Source organism: Lucilia sericata, unplaced genomic scaffold, assembly GCF_015586225.1.
Source record: "Lucilia sericata isolate MDLA Ls3-8-SP2 unplaced genomic scaffold, ASM1558622v1 Contig001532F_arrow, whole genome shotgun sequence".
In the NCBI taxonomy this organism is placed as follows: domain Eukaryota; kingdom Metazoa; phylum Arthropoda; class Insecta; order Diptera; family Calliphoridae; genus Lucilia; species Lucilia sericata.
Window position 1 is genome coordinate 92,384 of NW_023995456.1, and position 21,491 is coordinate 113,874.

At 29.3% G+C, this 21,491-nt stretch overlaps 3 protein-coding genes across 3 annotated transcripts; all 3 read left to right on the plus strand.

Annotated features, from left to right (window-relative positions):
• Positions 1–819: 819 nt before the first annotated feature.
• On the plus strand, positions 820–5,317 carry LOC119611786 (probable serine hydrolase). The gene is made up of 2 exons (XM_037967478.1): positions 820–972; positions 3,655–5,317. Exons 1-2 carry the CDS (start codon positions 937–939, stop codon positions 4,642–4,644), a joined length of 1,026 nt encoding a protein of 341 aa, XP_037823406.1. The 5' UTR covers positions 820–936; the 3' UTR covers positions 4,645–5,317.
• A 2,161-nt stretch (positions 5,318–7,478) lies between these two features.
• LOC119611785 (probable serine hydrolase) lies at positions 7,479–8,616 on the plus strand. Its single transcript, XM_037967477.1, has 2 exons — positions 7,479–7,501; positions 7,654–8,616. The coding sequence occupies exons 1-2, from the start codon at positions 7,496–7,498 to the stop codon at positions 8,590–8,592; spliced, it is 945 nt and encodes a 314-aa protein (XP_037823405.1). The 5' UTR covers positions 7,479–7,495; the 3' UTR covers positions 8,593–8,616.
• Positions 8,617–11,021: 2,405 nt separating this feature from the next.
• Positions 11,022–12,652, plus strand: LOC119611787 (serine hydrolase-like protein). The gene is made up of 2 exons (XM_037967479.1): positions 11,022–11,188; positions 11,616–12,652. The coding sequence occupies exons 1-2, from the start codon at positions 11,165–11,167 to the stop codon at positions 12,582–12,584; spliced, it is 993 nt and encodes a 330-aa protein (XP_037823407.1). The 5' UTR covers positions 11,022–11,164; the 3' UTR covers positions 12,585–12,652.
• The last annotated feature ends 8,839 nt before the right edge of the window (positions 12,653–21,491 follow it).

A 21,491-nucleotide genomic window follows, 5' to 3' on the forward strand; every position in this document is an offset into this window, starting at 1 on the left:
TGAACTAGAATAGAACTGAACTAGAACTGATATAGAACTGAACTAGAACTGAACTAGAACTGATCTAGAACTGAACTAGAACTGAAATTAACTGTCTTATCTTAGCAATGTGTGCACGATATGGTTTTATTTGGCATAAATCAATTATACCTAGGTTATTTATCAAAACATTTTACTTCACTAAAGTAGATAAATGGTCTAGGTGGTCGCATTATTATTTATTGTTTTTATAAAATGCATGCAATGTTCTAATTAACCCTAAATTTAATTTTTTCTTATCTCTGGATTTATTGTAGACTTTTTTAAATGTTTTGTCACTCGATAAGAATATGGTGAATTTTTATGTTGAAATTCTCTTAAATCAATAAGTGGTTCAAAATTTGTGCTGTAAATGAACAATATTTTATTAAAAAGAGCTGTATACATACATATGTATAGTTCTCTTTAATCGATAAACAAATAGACAATAGAATACAGAAAATAGTTTAGAAAAAAACTATTATCAAATTTGAGTTACAGATTAGATTACTTTTTAATAAAATTAAATCAAAAATATTTATTAAAGACTATTTGGTTAGAAAATGTAATATTTATAACGATAGCCAATTTATACTCGAACATTTTGCCCACTGAATCTGTTTTATAATTCAAAGTTAAAAAAAAAATTAAAATATTTTTGAATTTAGTAATTATTACAATTTGTCAACACTGATCACTAATTACTCTTTCTCTCTTTAACATAGTGCTAAGCTAATGTACTCGCGTAATAAAGAAATATAAATAAATAAACGATCTACAATTACTTCAACATTTAGTAGGTGTTAAACGCTCTTTGTCAACAGATCGTCAGTTTGAAATAAATTAAAATTAATTGAATAGAATTATGGAATACTAAACCAAATTTAAATAAATTTCAAAGAACACTAAACTACAGAAATGGCAGCAAATCATATAAAAGAAATAAAACGAGAGGTAATTAAAATAATAGAAACATTTTTATAAAATATAAATTTTAATATGTAAAACTAAAAACAACTTAAGCGTAAAAAAATTTAAAATGGACTTTAAACCTTTACCTTTGACAAAAAACGATAAGAAATAAACAAAGTGGTAAACAATGTAATAAAATAAAATAAAACTCATGGATATTTATATAAATATTATATAGAAATATGGATATATAAATATTATATAGAAATATGACTTTTTTTTATTTATTGATAATCTAGCAACTTGGTAAATACAATAATTTTCTATACAAATATTTATAAGTTTAGTATCGGTCACACTTTAGCTAGAACTAAGATAAGATTTGTATTTAATATCTTTAGAATTTCAATGACACCATGATTTAAATCGCCTCATTCAATTAAACACAATAAGTAAAATTTTTATTTAATTGATATAATATTTTATTTAACCGAAAACTACAAACATATGTTGCGGAATATTGTTTTGTGTAAATTGAAAAGAAAAAGTGAATTTTAATTATTGCAATTTATTTATTTAACAATTAAAAATTCTTATTTCTTAAAAATGAATGAAAACTGTAGTAAAAGATATATGTATCTTGTAATCGTTGTGTGTGTTTTTGTTGTTATTTTAACTTTGTTTAAAATTTTCTATAAAAGTGAATACATTGGACTTCGACCTAATTTATATATCGCTTCGGAACTCTTGCACGCACAAAATCAGTGAATGCAGCTCAACAAAAAAGGTTATATATGAAAACATTTTTAATTATAATATCAATAATCTCAACCGCGCCTTTTTATATTTCTAGAAAAATCCTTCCTAAATTCAAACTTTTATTAGTAAGGTACAAATTGGAGCCTAACTGACTTTAAATAAAACAAGATTTCTAAAGTCAATTTCGACTCGTCTCTCATCAGTCCATGCAGTTTTTGTAAAGAATTTTAGAATTCTTTCAAATATTGTTTAATCATTTGTCGATTTATAAAATTTATCTTACCGATATCTTTACCGTATAGCATTTCATAAAGTTGCTTTATTTATTAGTTGTTTTAAACATTTAAAAAAAGTTTCAGTTCTAGTTCAGTTCTAGTTCAGTTCTTGTTCAGTTCTAGTTCAGTTCTAGTTCAGTTCTAGTTCAGTTCTAGTTCAGTTCTAGTTCGTTCTAGTTCAGTTCTAGTTCAGTTCTAGTTCAGTTCTAGTTCAGTTCTAGTTCAGTTCTAGTTCAGTTTCTAGTTCAGTTCTAGTCTAGTTCAGTTCTAGTTCAGTTCTAGTTCAGTTCTAGTTCAGTTCTAGTTCAGTTCTAGTTCAGTTCGTTCAGTTCTAGTTCAGTTCTAGTTCAGTTCTAGTTCAGTTCTAGTTCAGTTCTAGTTCAGTTCTAGTTCAGTTTCTAGTTCAGTTCTAGTTCAGTTCTAGTTCAGTTCTAGTTCAGTTCTAGTTCAGTTCTAGTTCAGTTCTAGTTTCAGTTCTAGTTCAGTTCTAGTTCAGTTCTAGTTCAGTTCTAGTTCAGTTCTAGTTCAGTTCTAGTTCAGTTCTAGTTCAGTTCTAGTTCAGTTCTAGTTCAGTTCAGTTCTAGTTCAGTTCTAGTTCAGTTCTAGTTCAGTTCTAGTTCAGTTCTAGGTCAGTTCTAGTTCAGTTCTAGTTCAGTTCTAGTTCAGTTCTAGTTCAGTTCTAGTTCAGTTCTAGTTCAGTTCTAGTTCAGTTCTAGTCAGTTCTAGTTCAGTTCATAGTTCAGTTCTAGTTCAGTTCTAGTTCAGTTCTAGTTCAGTTCTAGTTCAGTTCCTAGTTCAGTTCTAGTTCAGTCCTAGTTCAGTTCTAGTTCGTTCTTAGTTCAGTTCTAGTTCAGTTCTAGTTCAGTTCTAGTTCAGTTCTAGTTCAGTTCTAGTTCAGTTCTAGTTCAGTTCTAGTTCAGTTCTAGTTCAGTTCTAGTTCAGTTCTAGTTCAGTTCTAGTTCAGTTCTAGTTCAGTTCTAGTTCAGTTCTAGTTCAGTTCTAGTTTTCAGTTCTAGTTCAGTTCTAGTTCAGTTCTAGTTCAGTTCTAGTTCAGTTCTAGTTCCAAGTTCTAGTTCAGTTCTATTGGTGGCATGTCATAATGTCCAATGTCATAATGTCCATGGACATTATGACACACCAAAAAATGACATAACGTTCATGGACATTATGTCACTTTTTTAAAATGTCATAATGTCCATGGACATTGTGACACTTTGAAATCAGAAATGTATTGGAAAATTTGTTTAAAATTTAAGTTAGGGACGCTCTTATCCCGAAAAGAATTGCTCCTAAATTTGGTAATTGTTACATTTTGGACTCCTATTAAAAAGTGTCCTGGATAGCCGGCCTTCGGCCGGGCGCAGGGGTTTCAAACTCTGTGGTATTTCGAACACCGGCTTCGCTAAATTAAGCCTTTTTTGATAAATGGACTCTTTGAAATCCATGGATTTTATGTCCCATTGCTCATGGACATTGTAACACTTTTGAAATTGTCATAACGTCCATGGACATTATGACTCAATTTAGTGCGTCATAACGTCTATGGACATTATGACATTGGACATTATGACACGCCACCGTTCTAGTTCAGTCTAGTTCAGTTCTAGTCTTAGATCAGTTCTTTATATTTAATTATTTCCAACGTTGTAATTATTCCTAATGTTAATTCTTATTTCATTTCTCATTACAGTTCATAGACCTGACAATACCCATGCCCTGGGGTTATGTGGTGGGACGTTGGTATGGCAATCGTAAAGTTAGACCCATTTTGGCGCTACATGGTTGGCTAGATAATATGGGCACATGGAATACTCTTATACCATTACTACCCGAACATTTGGGAATACTTTGCATCGATTTACCCGGTCATGGTTTATCACCAAAACTACCCAGAGGCATTGTCTATCATGCTGTCGACTATGTATGTGTTATTCTACGTATAATGGAAGTATATGAATGGCAAAAAGTTTCCATATTAGCGCACTCTATGAGTTCAATGTTATCTTTTATATTTGCCTCTTTATATCCCGATCGTCTGGATATGTTAATTAGTATAGATGTAGTGCGAACACGTTATCGTGATCCTGCAACACAAATTGAATTCATACGTAATAATATAGAGAAATATTTAGTGGAAGATGATCGCTTACAATTGGCAGGACAAATGGAACCACCTTCTTATACACAAGAACAATTGCTGCAAGTGATGTTTGAGGGTTCCGGTAGATCGGTGGCATTAGAGAATTGTCAGCATATTTTAGAACGTAATATAACCAAATCAGTTAAATATCCCGATAAATACTATTTCTCACGTGATGGTCGTGTTAAATTCTATTTCGAATTCACCACCTCACCACCATTTGCTGCTGAACTGGCTCGTAGAATTCACGATGTACCCTATTGTGTCATTAAAGGTTCACAGTCCAATTACATAGATGAACAAAGTGCAGAAGTAATCGAAATATTGAAGAGTAAAAACCCACATTTTGAACTGCATGAAGTTGAGGGTACGCATCATGTTCATCTTAATAATCCACAAGGTGTAGCGGCTGTCATCAATCCATTTATTAATAGACATCGACCACCTTTAATAGAAACTTGGTCTCTCAATGATGTGGTCATGAGTGAAACCATGGAACGTTGGAGTATTAAAACTAAAAAACGGAAAAGTAAATTATGACTATTACCGTTCTTTACAAACTGTGCTTTAGAAACCATAGACACCGATGAGGAATCTAGCGATGATAGCAATTTTTAATAAATTGCAAGTATTTTAACTTGATTTTAAAATACTAAAGTTATGCTTCAACAATAAAAAAAATGTTTTGTAAAAACAGCGTATTATTATGGTTTCAAAACAGTTTGTAAAGTGTTTTAAATTTAAGATAAATTTTTCCTTTGTGGATAAAATAAAAAAAAACACTCCTTAATGAGTTCTTAAATACATATTATGGGGGTCATAAGTTAAAATCGTTTAAGTGCTAATTATGCACTTATACTACAATCTATGCTATAATGCCAACCTATTACACCTTTAGACTGAACTATTTAAATAAGCAAATGGTGAAAACCTAAAACCATCGATTTATATATTTGATTCTTATCTCTTACATATATTCAAATTAAAAATGTGAACCTATTTTAAACTATGATGTTTTTGGATTCCTTTAAATGTTAGTTAAAAGTAATATTTATATGTTAATAAGTATTCTATAAGATTGTTAGTATTTACTAAATTGTTATTTATTTTCTATGTTAACAATTTAATTTATTATTAATATTTTAATATACATACCTCTTAGTTTCCTAAACTTATAACTTAAATAAAATAAAATAAATACATCAATAAATAATATATTAATATTTTAACCAAACAATTGTTATTTACTGGAATTTACTGTAATATTTGCAAAATCTAAACTGAAAACTGATTACTAACTCCTGATCCACTGTGCAACAATCAACTTGACAACTTAGTGATATAATGAAGCCGTAAAAAATAGATTACTATTACAAAATTCCCAATAATATATTTTATTGCATTTGTGTGGGGAATTTATATCAACATGGAAAAAACAAATTTATTGTTACAAAGATAATTATGTGTAATTGTAAATGAAAGAAAATTATATCGAACAATTTTGCGGCAAAAATTTAAATTTGCATATTTTCAAATATACAATAAAAATATCATAAAATAGAATTGAAACTTTATAATTTACCAGCTTTAACCAATATGATTTGCTAACATCAAACAATATAACTGAAAAAAACACACTTTAGGAATTTGAAGATTCTAGGTCTAATAGTTTTCCAGATTTATGATTCTTTGTATTTATTTCATATTGCAATTTCGCAAATTTTTCAAAGCGTATTTGGATTTAAAATTTTTAATTATTTCTTAATTCATATTGGAGGTGCCAATCTCAAATGTTCACATGTATGTCAAAGTTCTTCGTGCAAAATTTTAGAATTCTAGCTGTAAAAGTTTTCCAGATATACAAACTTTTATATTTAATACATATGGGTGGTTGCACGACCGCTTTTTTATTCCCCCAATTTATTACCCACTTATTCATATTGATGACAGAGTTTTCATTTTCATGGAAAATTTGAGAATTTTAACACTTAGTAAGTCAGTTGTGGCCTGCGGTAGGTACGTGTTCTGGTCTGGTAGACCCGATAGCGGCATAGATGAATTTCTTCGGATTTATAAACAGCATTAGTTAGTTAGTTAGTTAGTTAGTTAGGTAGTAGTTAGTTAGTTAGTTAGTTAGTTAGTAGTTAGTAGTTAGTTAGTAGTTAGTTAGTTAGTTAGTTAGTTAGTTAGTTAGTTAGTTAGTTAGTTAGTTAGTTAGTTAGTTAGTTAGTTAGTTAGTTAGTTAGTTAGTAGTTAGTTAGTTAGTTAGTTAGTAGTTAGTTAGTTAGTTAGTTAGTTAGTTAGTTAGTTAGTTAGTTAGTTAGTTAGTAGTTAGTTAGTTAGTAGTAGTTAGTTAGTTAGTAGTTAGTTAGTTAGTTAGTTAGTTAGTTAGTTAGTTAGTTAGTAGTTAGTTAGTTAGTTAGTTAGTTAGTTAGTTAGTTAGTTAGTTAGTTAGTTAGTTAGTTAGTTAGTTAGTTAGTTAGTTAGTTAGTTAGTTAGTTAGTTAGTTAGTTAGTTAGTTAGTTAGTTAGTAGTTAGTTAGTTAGTTAGTTAGTTAGTTAGTTAGTTAGTTAGTTAGTTAGTTAGTTAGTTAGTTAGTTAGTTAGTTAGTTAGTTAGTTAGTAGTTAGTTAGTTAGTTAGTTAGTTAGTTAGTTAGTTAGTTAGTTAGTTAGTTAGTTAGTTAGTTAGTTAGTTAGTTAGTTAGTTAGTTAGTAGTTAGTTAGTTAGTTAGTTAGTTAGTTAGTTAGTTAGTTAGTTAGTTAGTTAGTTAGTTAGTTAGTTAGTAGTAGTTAGTTAGTTAGTTAGTTAGTTAGTAGTTAGTTAGTTAGTTAGTTAGTTAGTTAGTTAGTTAGTTAGTTAGTTAGTAGTTAGTTAGTTAGTTAGTTAGTTAGTTAGTTAGTTAGTTAGTTAGTTAGTTAGTTAGTTAGTTAGTTAGTTAGTTAACATGCACCCTCCTTTCGAAGTAACTGACTAACTAACTCACTTCTAACCTACCGGAGGCACACTATAAGTTGTTCTTATCTAAGAAATTTAATTTAAATACCCGTCATTGTCATTATTACAAAAGTACTTTTTCGCTAACATTTTTGTACCATTTTAACAACTTTATATTTTAGTTTCTCTGATGAAAATAGATTGCACATATTTAAGAGATTTTTTAAACATTAGTTCTGCCGATGTATGCTTCAGTTATAGATTTTTAATAATTTAATTTGAAGCGTCTTCAGTTTCAATTCAACGAACTCAGAATGCGAAAGCGATTTTTTCAATTTTCATTGATTTTTGTAAACAAAGCCTAAAGATTCTATAAAAAACCTTAAGAAATAAATAAAAACAAACAGACAAACTTCTGTTTGAAAGAAATAAGAAAAAGAATTAATTAAAATTATAATGAATGTGAGTGATTATTTAATGTTAGTTGTATAAAAAATTAATGCAAATAATATTGAGCATAATTATAAGAGAAAGTGTGTACACAGAGAAAAATTACTAAAATTTTTAATGTATTTTATATTTTAAACAAATTATTTCGTTATATATTCTTTCAGTTGAAAAATGTTAAACATGAAGATATAAACATCAGTGTGCCCTGGGGCCACATCGCTGGACGTTGGTATGGAAATCGTAGTGTAAGACCCATATTGGCATTACATGGTTGGCAAGATAATTTAGGAACTTGGGATCGTCTTATTCCCCTGTTACCCCAGCATATAGGAATGATGTGTATAGATTTTCCTGGTCATGGCAGATCCTCCAAATATCCGAATGGCATAACCTATCATATGATTGACTATGTGGACACAATCCTACTAATTATGAAAGAATACAATTGGAAGAAAGTCTCCATATTAGGTCATTCTTTGGGAGGTATTATAGGTTTTATATATACCTCTCTCTATCCTCAAACAGTTGATATGCTTATACAGCTAGATATTATAATGACACCGATAAGAAGCCCTGATTATAGGCTAAAGAAACTAGTAATGGGCACAGAAAAACTCTTAATTGAAAATGAGCGTTTAGAAAGATTAAATTTAGAAGAACCTCCTTCATATTTTTATGAAGAATTAGAAGAAAAGCTATATTTAGGTTCTAACAAATCAATTGAGAAAGAAAATTGTAAATATTTACTCAATCGTAGTATTAATGCATCTCAATTGAATCCAGGAAAATATTATTTTTCACGTGATGGTCGCATAAAATACTATCATGAATTCAATCCTACTCTAGAATTAATTGAAATTATGACTAAACGTTTGAAAAGTGTCAATCATTTGGTGATTAAATTTAATAAATCTGATTATATAGAAAATTATATGTTGGATTTAGTTCGCAAAAACCATTTAAATATGGAGTTTAACGAAGTAGAAGGTACCCATCATGCCCATTTAAATAATCCCAAAGAGGTGGCAGCTAAAATTGTTCCATTTATTTTGAGATTTATGCCAGAAACGGATATGACTACAAGAATACAAAGTAAATTATAAAAGATGATAATTATTTTTGTTTATAAAATATAAAAACAATAAAATGAAAAAATATTTCTGAATTATTTATTTGAATTTATTATATTGTATTATATTTTTCTTAGTGTATATTTAAGTGTTTTGTTTAGAAAAGAGCAAACAACAACCTTTGAACGTTTACTGCACATTAAAAAACATGTATACGATTAAGAGACTTTTATGATTTGATAACGCTCTTATCAATGAGTTCTCTTTCTTTCATGTTTATTAGTAGGTTTCTCTTGTTATTAAATTGTGTGTATGCTTCAGTCACAATCATTGCGACAAGCGTTATCGTATAAATGTGTGATAGCAAAAAACTAGTTTTCTTTGTTGCTTTTTTTGAAATAATAAAAATTTAGATAATCATAAAGAAGTTCATGAAGTTTTAATATTAAAATTATTAATATCTTTAAGGTTTTGATAAAAACAGAATTATTTTTTTTTTAAAGAAAATAACTTAGTTTATAAATGTTTTGTGGCAAAAGTGGTGTTTCATTTGTAGTTTGTTGCTGTAATTGTGTTTGTAGCGTGTTCAAGGTCTCTCGTGTTTTTATGTAAATAGTGTTGTAAACGAAAACAAAACTGAAAAAATCGCTTAAATTAAAAATAATAGTTTCGTAAAAGTGATTTTTATACATTCCTTGTGTAATACCAAGAAATATTGATCTTAGACCCAACAAAGTATATATACATATTCTGGGCCCTTGTGAAATTCTGAGTCGATTTAGCTTTGTCCGTCTGTCTGTCTGTCTGTGTAAAACATGCTCACGATATTACTAAGCAAAGGAAATCTACCAAATTCAAGCAGTTTGATATTTGATATCAGCAAAATGGGTTCACAACGTAAAAGGTTAGACAAAAAATTTCAGGCTATCTCGAAAATTATATAAAATTACGTTTTTTTTCCCCATTCTTAAGTAGTTTTCTCAGAAACTATCAAAGGTATTTCGATGAATTTTGTCAATCAAGTATGTACAAAATCATAACAATTGATGCAATGTTCCCATAGCCCTCATACAAAGGTATATACATGTTCCCGGAAATTAGTTTATCGTTAATAACTCCCTCAACTATATCGGTATCAACATACGGTATCAAAATTTGTACATACAAATATAATATGAACAGAAATCATACTACCAACGTAGATCTGTGTCGGTCCACAATTGGTCATAGCTCACAAATATTTCATTGGTAAATATAGCTATAGTGATAAAATTCGAGTTGAATATGTCTTGTGTACATATAAATTATTTTACAAAATTTTTTCCCCGATCGGTTCGTTATTGGTCATAGCTCCCATATAACCCCCACATCCGAAAATCACGTAAACGCACTTATTTCAATGTCAAATAAAGCTATCTTGATAAAAATCGACACAAAAATGCTTTGTTTCTATATGAATCATTCTAGGAAATTTTTTCCGGATAGGCCCGTAATTAGCCATAGCTCCCATATAAGGTCCACTTTAGAAAATCACTTAAACGCATATATTTCATTGATTTTTAAAGCTATGGGGATAAAATTCGACTTAAATATGTTTTGTGTACATATGAATCATTCTACTAATTGTTTCCCGGATCAGTCCATTATCGGTCATAGCTTCCCCCCACTTCCGAAAATCACTTAAACGCACATGTCTCATTGTAAATAAAGCTATATTAATAAAATTCGACATAAATATGGTCTGTCTAGATATGAATTACTCTATTATTAATTTTTCCGGATAGGTCCGTAATTGGTCATAGTTTCCATATAGGGCCCATTTCCGAAAATCACTTAAACACATAAATTTCTTTGAATAATAAAGATAAAGTTCGACTTGAATATGTTTGTGTACATTCTATAAGTCATTCCCGGATCGGTTCATTATTGGTCATAGCTCCCATATAAGGCCCACTTCAAAAAATCACTTAAACGCACATATCTCATTATCAAATAAAGTTATCTTGATAAAATTCGACACAAATATGTTTTGTTTATATATGAATCACTCTATGAAATTTTTTCCGTGTAGGCTCGTAATTGGTCGTAGCTTTCATATAAAGTCCACTTCCGAAAATCACTTAAACGCACATATTTAATTAATTAATAAAGCTATTGGAGTAAAATTTTACTTGAATTTTATTGCATAGCTATCCCTCCTATGACAAGCCTGTGTTAAAATTATCACTTCTTCAGGTCTTTTTCAGTACTTCCATGGAGTAAATTCTACTTCTTTTTCGCTTCTTCGGAAGTTCTTTTTGTTGCTGGGATAGTGTGTCATCTAAGGATGCCAATCGGTACAGTTTTCTTTTGGGTTTTCGTAACTATGAAAACATGTCTCAAATTAAAAGCACTTATAGGTAAAGATAAAAACAACACAGTTGGCCACACTGTCGTTGGATGTTGTTACTTTTAGGGTGTTTTGATTAGTCAGCGTTAGTGGTTGATGTTAGACGCTTTAAACTAGATAAATATTTTACAAACAAATACGTATTTTTATTAAGTTTGCTTTAAAAAATGTATTTTATAAATTAAAATTAAGATATTTAGGAAAAATACGTGTGTAATGGAAACCAAACAACCATTAGTAGTAAGTATTAATATAAATTTATTTGAAAATATTAATAACATTTATATAAAAATTAATATTTAACAATTATTTTTTTACTTTACATATACTTAAGTATGACTAGTATTTTTTAACCTTTGTACTCTTAAATTGTTTTAATATTTGTTTAATAGTATTGAGAGAAGAGAGTATTTTAAATTTAAAATAAAATTTTGAATAAATTGCCAAAAATAAAGAGAAAAAATTACGTTAAAATGTTTACATTTTAATAAAATGAATTGTAGTCATATTATATAAAATTTTGTAAAAAATATAATTATAAAATTGTTAAAGAAATAATGTATGACAAACATTTTAAATTTTCTTTATAAATTGGCTATTTAAAAATAAGGCTTAAACTTCTCATTTAGTTTAAGTTAAGATTTGTAATTCCATTTCTGTTTTACAGTTTGAAGATATATCCATTGATGTACCTTGGGGTCATATTGTTGGACGCTGGTATGGTAATCGAAAAGTACGACCCATTCTAGCCATTCATGGCTGGCAAGATAATCTCGGAACATGGGATCGTTTAATACCTCTGCTGCCGCGTCATATTGGTATTTTATGCATTGATTTACCCGGTCATGGTAGATCTTCAAAATATCCCGTCGGCATGACCTATCATGTTCTCGATTACGTTCAGATAATAGTTAGAATTGTTAAGGAATACAAATGGCGCAAAGTTTCGCTAATGGGTCATTCTATGGGTGCAATTGTTAGTTTTTTCTATGCCGCCCTTTTTCCTCACATGATGGATATGTTAATACAGATAGATATAATAAAATCAAAATATTTTCCCGTTCAAAGGCAAATAGAGAAATTTAAAATATTGGCCGAAAGATCTTTAATCGAAAATGAACGTATGGAGGAAATGTCGCTGAAAGAGCCACCCTCATATTCATATCAACAATTGGAAGATCTTTTGCACAAAGGTTCTATGCAATCGGTGGAGAAGGAGAATTGTAAATATTTGCTAAATAGAAGTATTGAGAAATCTCAATTATATCCCGCCAAATATTATTTTTCACGTGATGGTCGTGTTAAGCAATGTGTGGAGCTGCCAGGTGATCATGGCTTAGCTATAGAAATGGCTAAACGTATTAAGAATATAGCTTATATGATTGTTAGATCGGATAAGTTGAGTTTAATGTCAACCATTGATGAGGAAATTGTTGATATTTTGAGAGCTAATAACTCACATTTTGAGTATCATAGATATGATGGTACCCATCATTTACATTTAAATGATGCTGAGGCTGTGGCAGCTTTAATTAATCCATTTATTTTGAGATATAGACCTTTAATACTGGACACCTGGACAGTGGATGATAATGTAAAGGGTGTTAATCAGCCGGAAAAGAAAAGTAAATTGTAAATTGTTAAATGTCTGTAAATGTGCGTGTGTGTGTATGTACTTAAATAAATGTTTAAATAAATTAATTGAAAAAGTCGGGTTTTGTGTTTCTGTTGATATTCATATTTATCGAGATTTTAAAAAAAATCTAAATTTTCAAGCAGAATCAAAATTTTCTTATAAAATCTCCTGAAGAATATGTAAATATTCATAAAATGCCAAATTTTAACAAAAAGATTGAAATGTTCATAGAAAATTCAGAATTTTCATAAAAATCTATATTTTCATAGAAACTCGAAATTTTAATAGAAACAATTTAATTTTTTTTTTTCAAAATTTTCATATCAAATCATAATAAATCAAATCATAAAATATCGATTTTTTCATAAAAAATTAAATTTTAAAAGAAAGCCTATTTTTTCATAATCTAATATATAAAACAAATTTTTCATAAAAAATTGAATTTTCATAAAAAAAATAAATTTTCATAAAAAAACTAAATTTTAATAAAAAAACAAAACTTTCATAAAAAATCAAAATTTTCATAAAAAATCAAAATTTTCATAGAAAATGTAGTATTCATAGAAAATCGAAGTTTTCACAGAAAATCAAAATTTAAAAAAAAAATCGGAATTTTTGAAGGAAATGGAAATTTTCATAAAAAACGAAATTAAAAAAAAATCAAAATTAAAAAAAAATATATCTAAATTTTAATATAAAATCAACATTTTAATAGAAGATCAACATTTTCAAAGAAATCACAATATTTATAAAAATAAAAATTATAACAGAAAATAGAAATTTTAAATTTTAGTTAGAAATTTGACATTTTTGACAAATAGTTAAAACTTAATACTAAATGTAAAATGAGTGAGATTTTAAGTTAAACATGTGAGAGCATAAAAAAGCTTGAAGTCGAGAGTAAAACGCTCTTGTGAGAGCTATATGAGTATTGCTGCCCATATTCACAATGTCTAGTTATTTGTTAACTTTAAGATATATTAATAGTTCTCATACAAAATTGTCTTAACTGGAAGAACAACTATCTGTTAAACAATAACTGGAGGTGGTGAAAATGTGGGTTAGAGTCTGAAGTTTAGATATGAGAAAATGGTTAAACTCTTTAAATAAATTTTCTGACTTTTCCTACCAAACTGCTGTAAAATTAACCATAAATGGCCACATTTAAAACCAATTTATTCAAACTTTAATTGGGAATTTTTATATATCTGCTTGCTACTAAATAAATATTGCTTCTAGCAGCAATTTTTAACTAGAACACACCATAAGCTATTCTTGAAATTTATTTCCTAAATTTAGATGTAATTTCTTTTCATCTACTTAACTTTCTACAACTATTACTCAACACGTACTTTCACTAACTATAACACAATGTAAACATTGTTTTGGCATATACACGATATTTCATTTATAATAATTTAACGATGTGTACGTGGCTACAACAATTTCGCAATTTTAATGTAAAGCTACGTAATAACATTTATATTTTTTGAAATTTTTTTGGACATAAAATTCTATAATTACATTTTACACAATTACATATTAAGTCAAAATTTCCAAACAAAAAATCATTCATTAACAATATGTAGTATGTATCTGAAGTTTATAAAGCTTATACAATTTTATCCTTCGATTTTCATTTCACTTTTCTAAACAATTTTCTAATTTGTGAAATTATCTAATTCGTTGATTATGTCATTGTAAATTTTCGGTTGTTTTAAAACCACAAACAACTTGTATTCGGTAATATTTAATCCTGTTGCAAAAGGAATGTCAAAGTTAGTTAGCATTTCCTTTATCACGTTCAACACATGCTCAGGGATATATTAAACACTTTATAAACAACAGAACTACTACAAACACATGTTAACACATCACTATATCGTACAGTGGGTTAAGTTTGAATATAATTACAGAAATATGGCCAGCAACTGGCCCTATTTCTAGACAGAAATATGGCCAGCAACTGGCCCTTTTTCTATACAGAAATATGGCCAGCAACTGACCCTATTTCTAGACAGAAATATGGCCAGCAACTGACCCTATTTCTAGACAGAAATATGGCCAGCAACTGACCCTATTTCTAGACAGAAATATGGCCAGCAACTGACCCTATTTCTAAACAGAAATATGGCCAGCAACTGGCCCTACTTCTAGACAGAAATATGGCCAGCAACTGCCCCTACTTCTAGACAGAAATATGGCCAGCAACTGGCCCTACTTCTAGACAGAAATATGGCCAGCAACTGGCCCTACTTCTAGGCAGAAATATGGCCAGCAACTGGCCCTATTTCTAGACAGAAATATGGCCAGCAACTGGCCCTATTTCTAGACAGAAATATGGCCAGCAACTGGCCCTATTTCTAGACAGAAATATGACCAGCAACTGGCCCTATTTCTAGACAGAAATATGGCCAGCAACTGGCCCTATTTCTAGACAGAAATATGGCCAGCAACTGGCCCTATTTCTAGACAGAAATATGGCCAGCAACTGGCCCTATTTCTAGACAGAAATATGGCCAGCAACTGGCCCTATTTCTAGACAGAAATATGGCCCTATTTCTAGACAGAAACATGGCCAGCAACTGGCCCTATTTCTAGACAGAAACATGGCCAACAACTAGCCCTATTTCTAGACAGAAACATGGCCAGCAACTGGCCCTATTTCTAGACAGAAACATGGCCAGCAACTGGCCCTATTTCTAGACAAAAATATGGCCAACAACTAGCCCTATTTCTAGATGAAAATATGACCAGAAACTGGCTCTATTTCTGGAAAGATAGATGGCAACAATTTCTGGACTAAAATGTAGCAGCAACTTGCTCATATTTACATATCCATCCCATAGTGCCTTAAAGATAAATGTAAAATTACATTGCTACTGGCAGTGTAAAACTATTTTCTGTACTTGGAAAACGAATGGAAGAGTTGTTCGTTCTTTCACTCGTTAGTTTTATGAACTATGTACTACTTAATGAGTATACATGTATAATTATTTTTGTTTAATACTAGTATAATACATATCTGTACATTATTAAATATTTTAAATAAAATTTCAATTTAAGTGAAAATTACCAGCTCTGCTAAGCATCTCTATCTAATGTATTCTATTTGTATCATTTACAATTGCTTGGTCAAATTAAACTAATTACATAGTCATGAATTATTTATTACTATAAAGTAATTTTCTTCTTACGAAATGTGTGTAGAGGAGAGATAAAAACTGTATAAGAAAATGTTTAATGTAGCAAAGTTTAAAGGGTATAGAAAAATATTTCTGTGTAAAAAGATTTACATACATATATAAAGCACTGCTAAATTAGGGGGCAAGGTGATAACTTTAGTTTTATTCCAGTAGGTCGCATTAAGCAAATATATAAGAAAATAAGCGTGAGTAAAAATATGCAAAATAATGTTTGATGTTTTTGAATGTTTGTAAATATTTATCTAACAATATGTTTTTCTATAGTTAACTACTAATTAGTTTAAAAATAACTTACAGTTTAAGTATTTCAAAGCACCACTTTAAGCAACTCCCGGCAAATAGAAGTGTATGTAGTTTATTCAACCCAACTTTAATTAAAAATGTTATTCCCTGTCTGCTCAATTCTATCTACAAATTGTTTGTTAATTGTTCAGTATAAGTATTTCCAAAGAATAACTAACTATTAAATGAAATGCGTAACTAAAAGCAATTCATTTAAATAACTTAATATTCCATAAAGTGTTTTTAACTGGCACATAAATCTCTTGCAATGATATTTTCTTCGCTAGGTAAGGTGGAAGCAAAGTGTTTTACCTGTAACACAGTACAAAAGATACTTTGTAAAGATTACAAAATATCAATATATTTTTTTCTGTTTAAGGCAAAAAAGGAAATTCTTAAGCAATTATGTAAAAGTAGATTTTACAAAAGCATACATTCATTAAAGTGTTGTATACATTATTGTCTGTGTAATTTATGTTAAACTCCCTGATAAATACTTTTAAGATATTTTTGTAATTTTCTCTCTCTCTCTCACTATCAGATAATTTATTTTAAATAATCTATTTGCATATGTTTTTGCGGAGAAAGGAATTTAGCAGTTAGGGTAATTTGTAATGATTTGAAATAGAAATTATATTATGTAATAGAAATGGAAATATTGTATGTATCTTAGAGAATCCCAAGGAACAGATTTTTAATCGTATACGAAAACAAGTAAAAATTTATAGTCGGGCATGGCCGACCATAACCACACCAGTGATTATGTTACAAATTTTTATTATTATTATTTTTTTTAATAATAAAGTATTTAATATAATTTTTACCTTAACTCAAAAATATTTTAACAATTTGTTGACAAAAAAGGTATTTTCTAAAGAAGGGTTATATGGGGGCAGGTATTAATATGTTCCTCATAAATTTTGATAGAGGGATTTACGTCTACATCAGTTATTTATGCAAACTATCATTGTAAATTTTTACCATCAAGTCATTTTCTGAAGGGGACTTTGTATGAAGGATAGGGTCAAATTAGGCCCGATCATTACAAAAATCAGCAGTATCATTAAGACTTATATAAAACTAAGTTTTTACCGATTTTTGAAGTAATACAAGAAGATTTAACGTATTTATGAGCTCAATGGATCGACTTTAACCCCTTTCAATGGGATTCGTCCTTGGATCAAAAGAAGAGTATGTGCCAAATTTCATCAAATTATCTTGAGTTATGTAGAGTGCGCACAAACTTTACTGGACACACAGACGGACAGACAGGCAGATAGGCAGACAGACGGACGGACAGACGGAAATAGCTCAGAAAGCGATTCTGAGCTGATTGGTATACTTTAAGGTTGACCAATATTTTGTGGGTGTTACAAACATCAGCACAAACACATAATACCCTCACTATATTTACATTTAGTTTATTTCGATTTATTTCGATCGATTTTATTTCGATCGGAACAGTCGTTTTAGAAATGCCTGATTTATTTGAAAAAATATGATTCTGGCCCATTTGTTACAAACTGCCTAGAATATTGGGAAATATTTTGAGTGAATTTCTTTAATTACTATTGGTTTGTGAGCATGTTTTATACAGACGGATAGACAGTAATATAGACGGACAGACAGGCATAGCTAAATATAAGCAAAATTTATAAGGACCAAGAATATATATCCAGTTCTCTGAAGAAATACTTCCTCTTACATATACCCTCCATTAACATTGATGATAAATTTATGAACCAAAATTTAAGAAACTCTAAACATGTTAAGCTTTTGTTCCGTGAACTTTCAATAAAATATGAATATTTAAACGTTAACATTTTCGTTATATAAAAATTATATTTATAACTATTTTAATCCCTCAGTTAAAAAACAGCACAGAAAGTATTTTTCTTGTCTAATTATTTCATCTGATGACCTAATGTTTAAATCAAGGAAAAATGCTTACTTTACACATGTACATATAATCGTAAAGGGTTGTATGTATCCTATCCATCGTTGCCAGGCCATTATAGATGTTTATTGCAAATTGTTAAAGGATATGCCATGATTGTCTTAAAACCAACATGATATTCAACACTTTCCAAATGTCTTTTTCTTACATAAACATCCGTCTTTCTGGTACTTCTTGTTTAGCACTAGTTCTAGTATTATGTGTCTTATTTTTGCCGCTTTTACTGTTGGCATTTGTGGTTGTGTTGTCGTCATTGATGTTGGTAAATAAGTTCCATTTTTTCTGCTTTGCTTTTTCTGTTTTAAATTTATTCTTGTATTGTAGATATTTTACACTACTACATATTTTGTCATGCCAAACAAATATTCCATGGTAAAATGCACAAATACATTGTATTCGGTCGTAATAGTAAAACGTAATATGAACAACAATATCAAAAGCAAAAAGAGAGTGATAGAAAAGGAAAAGGAAGAAGTGGGAAACAACAACAACAATAGCAGCAATGACAGTAGTTATAGCGTCAGCAACAAGGACATTATTGTAAATAATCACAAACACACACGCAAACTTGGCTATACTAGAAAATCGTCTGTAAAACAGTGGGACAGAATACAACGTATAGGATTAATTTGATTTTTTCATTGGACAAAATTTGGGAAATTTAACACAATTTATTTGAAATTCTTACTATCGTATAGTTTGCAATAATTAATACTTTTAACAATTAAATTAAAAGAAGTCCACTGTGCCTCAAATATGTTTGTATATATGTATGTTAGTAAACAACATTTATTACAATACACATATATCTATACATATTATATTCGACACGCATACATAGTTTACACATACATTATATACATATGAACACATTAATAATGCTTTTGTACATACATAGATATACAGTACATACATATATACACATGCATACATTACATATTTACTCAACTTTACAGTATGAACTAACTGTGTTGTGTAGCCAACATTCCATTCATTTCATTCATTTGAAGATGAAGAGCCTGAGATTGTATTTTGTGTAAATGAAAGACAATTTATTCGGCTTAAAAAGGTTCATTTATTATGCCGTCTTAAAATTTAACACATTCTCTAAATGCTTTTATCCTTGAACAAATACAACAAATATCTACAACATGTAATACAAAATGGAAAAACTGAAAAATCAACAACCAAATCATTTGACACTAAGGATATACATACATATATATTTTTTTTAAACAATGAATGTTTTACACAGTCTCATTTATTGCCCCCTCACACAAAAAATAGAACTCTATAAAACATTAGCTAGTAATACAAAGAATTATTTCGCCTACTTTAGAAGAGTTGAAATGAATGTTTAAAATTAAATAAGTAACAAGTAAGAATGTATAGTCGGACATTGCCGATCATATGATACCCTATACCAGTGATTATGTTAAAAATGTGAATAATTTTTTTAATAATAAACCGTTTACTTTAATTTTTACCTTAATTCAGAAATATTTTAAAAATTTTTTGGAAAAAAAGAGAATTTCTAACAGAGGGGTTATATTGGGCAGGGTGTTAATATGGGACTATCCGTATAAATTTTGGTTGAGGTTTTTACGTCTACACTAAAGTTATTTATGCAGAATTTAATCATTATATTATAAGTGAATTTTGACCATCAAGTCACTATCTGAACGGGCCTGGGGTCAATCATCATCAGTATCACTTAGACTTATACAAAACAAAGTTTTTCCGATTTTTTGAGAGATACAAGAACACTTAACATAATTATGAGCTCAAAAGTCCTATTCGTATGTACACAAAACATATTTGTGTCGAGTTTTATCAAGAAAATAGAAATAAAGCATTTGACAATGACGGAGCAAAATTGGTATTATGATTTATATGTACACAAAACATAGTCAAGTTGAACTTTATACCGATAGCATTATTTATCAATGAAACATATGCGTTTAAGTGATTTTCGGAAGTGGACCTTATGGGAGCTATGACCAATTATGGCCCTATCCGAATTTTATCAAGATACCTTTATTTGACAATGAAATATGTGCGTTTAAGTGATTTTCGGTAGTGGGCCTTATATGGGAGCTACGACTAATAATGGACCGAACCGAAAAGAAATTTGGCAGAATGATTTTGAATCAATCGTTATGAGTTTGAACATGCGCAAAAAAATAATGTTTGATAAAATACATCGAAATATCTTTGGTAGTTTCTGAGAAAACTACTTAAGAGTTGGGAAAAAACGTTATTTTTTTCGAGGTAATCTGAAATTTCTACTCATAACTTTTTACGTCGTAAACCGATTTAACTGATTTTCAATACCAAACTGTATTGGATAATAAAGAATGTTTTGGGTGAATTTCGTGAATATTTATTGCTTCGTTTTAACGTGAGCGTGTTTTACACAGACAGACCGACAGATGGACATAGCTAAATCGACTCAGAATTTCATAAGGATCAAGAATATGGTGTTACACACGAAATGACAAAGTTATATACCCTCTATCACCACTGATGGTGGTGAAGGGTATAAAAAAGCTAAATTTAACCTTAAAAACTAACCTGGCAACGCAGCAAGAAAAAATGAATCTTTAGTGTTAAAAAAGTGAAAAAATGAATCTTTATCTGAAAATTCCAGAATCATTTGTACATCCTTAAATAACGCTCCAATAAAAAAAATATATTAAAAATTTTATAATAGTATATGATATAAAAAGTTTAATTTCTAATCTAACAGTACTTTCCATTTAACTACTTTTAATCAATCACAAACAGTCTTGCATCATACAATTATATATCATTGATGTTTTTGCTATGTATTTTTTTAATGACGTGACTTGACTTTTAGAATTTTGTTTCAAGGTTTTAAAACATGTATGAGAGTAAGGACGAGTATAAAAACAATTAACAACTATTTCCATTGTCATGAACGTTTTTTTGTTTTTAAACTAAAAAAAAAAACATAAAAATTTTATTTGTATCTCCTTAATATGTCTATGAGAATTTTCTAAATGAAAACTATTTTCCTCTCGACATAAAAATCACTAGTTGTCTATATACACAACAAACACATATACACATAAAAACGCATTCAAACAAACTGATTTTGAAAATCTTAAGCTTCCGCATTTAGCTTTTAGTTAGTTCGCGTTTTACAGTTTAAACAAAATAACGGTAACAGCGGCAAGAAGAGGCATCATTTAAATCACTGAAATAGCACGTCATATAAATACACACGAGCGTTTAGGTATTTGTGTGTATGTGTTTGTAAGAGAGTAAACAGAAAATTAACTTGAAACGAAAAAGACCACTTTCTCTATTGCAATATGGTAAAATTTGTCAGAAATTTGATAATAAAAACCTTATTTAAAATCCGAATTTTCAAACTTTTAAAGAGACTTTTCCGCTTGTCCTCGTTTGCATACAATTATTATCACAATTTTATTTTCG